At 26.9% G+C, this 5,609-nt stretch overlaps 1 protein-coding gene across 1 annotated transcript in view; it reads left to right on the top strand.

Moving 5' to 3' along the window:
• The first annotated feature begins 4,783 nt into the window (after nt 1-4,783).
• Nucleotides 4,784-5,609, top strand: part of LOC108751797 (caspase-8) — a 25,917-nt gene continuing 25,091 nt past the window's right edge. Inside the window, exons 1-2 of the mRNA XM_018492209.1 lie at nt 4,784-4,837; nt 4,949-5,520. Of these exons, the coding sequence (XP_018347711.1) occupies nt 4,953-5,520 (568 nt within the window). The 5' untranslated portion in view covers nt 4,784-4,837; nt 4,949-4,952. The remainder of the gene's footprint in view (nt 4,838-4,948; nt 5,521-5,609) is intronic.

Raw genomic sequence — 5,609 nt, 5'->3', positions numbered from 1 at the left:
ACCTAAAGCAAAAATCAATCGTATTGGAGAATTTTACATCATTTGCAAAGTTGCTTTTTCTGCTAAACGCAGCTATTAACGCATTCGCGGTGTTAGTACTCATTTGTAAAGTAATGGTAGGAATGCACGGGAAATATACGCGAATAGGCATGAATAAATTAAAATACGGGTAGGTAGGACGATAAATGTGGATAGGTAGGAACTATATAGATAGGGACAATGATTATGGATAGGTAGGGATAAACAATGATTTTAAATTAAAAAATTAAATTGTTACAAATTAAAAACATTTAAATAAATTTCGTGGTCGGTTAATTAATAAATTATACTTTTTTACCTTTTAGTTGACAAGTGGCATAAATCCAAAATTACGAAAAATACTATAAAAATAGAAAGTATTAAGAATGTTTGTTTTATTTATCAATTTAATTTACTTTTATTTTGTTGTTATATTCATAAAAAATAAAAATCAATCATTTTACATCATAAATAAAATGAGTAAAAGGAGTTGGACTTAAGTCATTATTTCTACGGTCACTTTATTTATGTGTAAAATTGATTTTTTTTTAATAAACAAAAACAAAATAAAAGTAAATTAAATTGATAATAGATAATACAAATATTCTTTTTACTTTTATAATAAATGGATTTTTTCTAATTTTAGACTTATGTCACTTGCCTATTAAGAGACTCATTTATTGGAATGTATATATATTTAATATCTATTCAATATAGACAGCATTTATCGTAGTAAATCTTTGCTTCATTTGTGTAAATTATACGGAATCGACAAAACATATGATAACAAAAATTGTTTATTAATTTAATCAGTTTGATAAATATTTAGTTATGAAATTTTTTTTAGTTTGGATTTTATTTTGAATATCAAAAAGTCATTAATAATATTAAGTAAATAATAATTCTAATTAAAAATTTAACAGAATAGTTGTCAATTTTTTTCGTATTTAGTATACAAATTTATTAAATCGGTAAAGATTAAAACTTTGATTGAAGCAATGGTTAAACATTAACTTCTTGTTCGCGAAATTTTTGACGTTACATTTTTAAGTATGTCTTCAATGATTAGTTCTTTATGTGCAAGGATCTCATCGCTGTCAGATAAATGCCAGTGAATGCTTGATTTGTACCGCGATAAGAAGTCGAAACTATTTTTATTATAGAGAGTTATTCTTCGTCGCTTTTCATGAAGTCCATTTGCAAAGTCTAGATGCCCCCTTCGAGATTCTTATTACAGGATCAAAATTAGTCCATTTTCTGAGCAGTTTTTGAAAGTAATAATTTTTACATTGAGTTAATGGTAATTATTATATATTTTAAAGTCACATTGTAAAATTAATTTAATTGTATATTTTGAGATAATTTTCGTTGCTTTCTTAGTTTAATAAATGTTCTCCCATTAGTAATAATGCTCGTAACAGTCTTATTCTAACTTGTCTGGTCATGAGACTTTAATTTATATGATATTTATATGGATATTTATTTAAATTCATATTATAAAATAAATAAATTCAAGTTTTGTATAAATAATTGGCTTGTTTTTTAATGATTATTTTAACAAAAACATGGTTACGAATATATATATTTAATTCTCTAACTGTTGATTGTTTTAAAAATCTTTTTTAGGTATTGGACATCCCGCCGTTCTAGGATATTATTAATTATTTTATAATATACTTTTCTATAATAAAATACATGCGCGCGCATAAATCATGAGATTATTATATTCAATAAATTTTGATTTTTGTTGTTTTAGATAATTTTACCATGCAAAATGCTTTAAATTCCTTTGATAATGTTGTCAAAAATACATGAATTTAATTAAAAATGTGTGGATACAAAAAATTCGAGATGAGTCAAATGAATACTCTCATATTAGCGGGATATTAATAATTAAAATTTGTGAAAAAAAATGCAGAAAAATATAGGAAATTATTAGTATTATGTAATAAGTTTTTTAGTGTAAAATAGTTCTTTAAAGTCCCACTATTATCGAGTTCGGCTCGTCTCGAACAGTTGGTACCCGAGAAACTCTTGTACCCGTACATAAAAAATTACAATAACGCATGTGTTTTATTATATTATTAAATGTATTTCTTCGTAACCACTATTCCACAAGAAAATTACTTTATCTATTCTTTTTTTAATAAAAAATGATTTTTAGTAATGACATTTTTATGAATTCTAATGGAATTTAGTAGAACATATTTTCTCACGGTATGTGACTTTTAATATTATATTAAAGATGCGATAAAAATTGTAGTTGATATTCTGTCAAAATTATTACTATAAGCGGTCTAGAAAAATTGAGATTCACACCTTCCTGTAATAAGACCATTGATTTGATAAATCGTGAGCTTTTATTTGCGGATGGATTTTATGAACTTGACGTAGAATCAGAATACGTTAAGTTCGCTCTCTACTATAAAGATTGTTCTTTGTATTGGATAATAATCAACGTACCATTAGGCAGAGAGATTTTGATGTGGTCAAATTGTTGGGTCAATTGAATGATTAATATTTGTGTCCATCAATATAGATTAACTTTAATCTCGGTTCAATTTACTCTTCGTCTTTTTCTAATTCTAATGTAAAGAGTGAACCGAGATTAAAGTTAATCTACGTTGGTGGAAATGGGTATAAGAGATAAATATATTAATGACTTTTTTATTCACCTTATTGCTCGCTTTAGATGAAATTTAATAAATTCTATAGTTGCAAGTTAATAATTAAAATTAAATATGATCTAATTATTGTTAATATTTCATTGCGTTTATTAATATTTTGGTAATCATTGGTTTAATAAAATTTATGTTATCGTATTTTTGACGTGTTTTAAAGTACGTAAACTACATATTCACAATCAGGAAAAGCACTTTAAAACGTTTTTAAAATGTTTTGTATCCTGATTCTGATAAACGTGCTGATTGAATATTATCAAAATTTAGATCAAAACCCTATTTTACAGTACGTACGTAAATAAATGATGACCGTCGATTATAATTGATGGAGGGCCTCTACAGATTGACCCGTTTTTGCTTCTTTGAAATTCTACTCCAAGTTGAGAGTATATAACTAGTTTTTATGGGAATTAAAAATGGGAAAATATGCGTTAAAAAAACATTATTATTTTTTATATAGCTAAGTACTGCATAACTGCGTATAAGACATAAAGTTAGCAAAGTTAATGTGTTTGATTAATATTTATAATTTTAAGTTTCAGTTTCAGTAGTTTCCATTTTTAAAAGAGAAAATAAAAAGAAAATAGAGCACAACATTTTCCAGGAATTAATTTTACTTATTTTATTTATTAAAATTAAAAATAAAGCTTTATTCTTTACTTATTAATTATCACTTTAATTTTATATAATATATTAATTATTATTTTACTTATTTTTGTGTTTTTAAATTTATTTGGTTATGCAATGTGTAATATAATGAATTTGAATTTACTTTTTGCTATAATATAAATTAATTTTCTACAAATTTTTAATTATTATATCTATAGATGCATATGCATCAATTTATTAAAAATATATGGATAATATTGTATGTATAGTATTCCATACATCCATTACCTTAAAATAGATCGATTTTCTGATCAAATTTAATATTGTCGATGTTTTTTTGCGTACTTCACGCATAACACGTATTGCATAAGAAAGTGTACCAATCAATGTCCTTTGTTTCCTTCTTTTCCGTGATATAAAGAATTCTGATTGTTTGGCTTTCTTATGTCTTATATGTTATGTGTTATGCAAAAGTCTGTGCTCTCCGCTTAAGCTTTGTAAGATTTTCTTGAATTCGAGTGGATGTATGTACGTCCGGGTGGGTGTCGGAGATGGAAAGATACCATCTCGAATTATAAATCCTAATTGCTGCGTAAATTAAACTTTTAATAAAGCTCCTAAACAGTGAAAAAAACGACTGTGTCTGTATTACAGTCATATTTGAATGTATAAATACAGGATAAAAGCGTACAGATTATCCATATGGAGGGAGAGTCGGCTCGCTTCTATCCTAGCTGCATTCGCTTTTTTGCTCACAGCGCTTGTAAGCATAAATTATTCTTGTTTAATATTTAATAATCAACCAGGATAAAACGACGCTTAAAGCGTTGTATATAATATAAACATGAACCACATTTACTTTTGACGATACGATTTTATCGACAGTGTCAGAAGTGGATGTAGTTACGTAGTTCCTTAACTATCCCAAACCGAAAATGGCGATAATGCACGGGTGATTTCGACAGTAACAGGAAGGAGAGGGAGAGAGAGGGAGAGAGAGAGAGAGAGAGAGAGAGAGAGAGAAGTAAGGGTTTGAGGAAAGGAGCAAGAGAATGAGAAAAGGACTAAAAATGGCGGATGCAAATATTCGTATTATAGTGCCTTATTAAAACCTGTAATCGCGCACTGCCGCCCTCTGAAGAAGTGGATTTTAACTACACAATAATATCCCATTATCCTTTTTACTGCTCCTTTAGATGCTCCTGGGAATAGATAGTTGAAATCGCTAAAATAACTAAAATCTATTAAATTAATAAAGATTTCAACGATTCCAGCGATTTATTTCCATCAGGAGCATCACTGCAATAAGGCGGTTGTTGTTGTGTAGTTAACATTCACTTCTTCAGAGGACGGTAGTGTGCGGCAGCATTTTGTGGTTACAGATTTAGGGCCGTCATATCCTCTCTCAGGTTTCTTTCTGGTTTTGTGTTTTCGTCATGTAAGATAAATGGTTAGAAATTTTTTTTGTGAAGATTTTTATTTTTAATTAATATTTTAATATCTTGCTTATTAATGTGATATTATCACAAGTAATTATTCAATAGATCTTACTTTCGATTTTGATAAATTTTGGTTCATTCAGCATGTTTTTAAATATTAATTGAGATAGACAGTTTGTTACTACTGATTACGTATTTCAGGTAAATGGGAATACTATTAATGACAATACTATTAACCATGTCATTATTGATGGATGGGATTGCACATAGTGTAGCAAAAACAGTTATAAATATAAACATTTTGAAACAGATAGAAGATGACCTTGATATAGATGAGAAGATTTCTATATTATTCATGATACTCGATTATGCAAATGGATTTAATAATATTTTTGAACTTTTTAAATTAAAGATAAAAAATGTGTACATAATTGTAGACTATGTAAAAAATAATCCGGAAAATTGGGAAGAAAAAGTCTTAGAAGCATTATGTATTTTGAATAATCGACAAGTACTAAAGAAGTTAGGAATATCATTCAGTGTTTTAGATTTACAGTATGTTCCAAAGCTCACATCATATTCAAAAAGTATAAATGTAATTGCTAAGTGTTTATATAAATTATGTGAATCTTTAAATGAAAGTGAACAAAAATTATTATTGAACTATGTTAAATCTGAAATCCATAATTATGATCCATTGTTGGACAATGTAGATTATCTTGAATTACATATGCTTTATTGGATACAAATCGGATATATAACAATTTCAAAAGGTATGTTTACTTCAATATATATAATCTTCGAAAAGAGTGTATTTATACAAATAAAAAGTAATAATATTAAAAAAAATGTTTTATTTGCA

This window comes from Trachymyrmex septentrionalis, unplaced genomic scaffold (genome assembly GCF_001594115.1).
Source record: "Trachymyrmex septentrionalis isolate Tsep2-gDNA-1 unplaced genomic scaffold, Tsep1.0 scaffold112, whole genome shotgun sequence".
Classification (NCBI taxonomy): Eukaryota; Metazoa; Arthropoda; class Insecta; order Hymenoptera; family Formicidae; genus Trachymyrmex; species Trachymyrmex septentrionalis.
The sequence above is the reverse complement of the archived record's forward strand: the minus strand, read 5'-3'. Positions and strand labels throughout refer to the sequence as shown.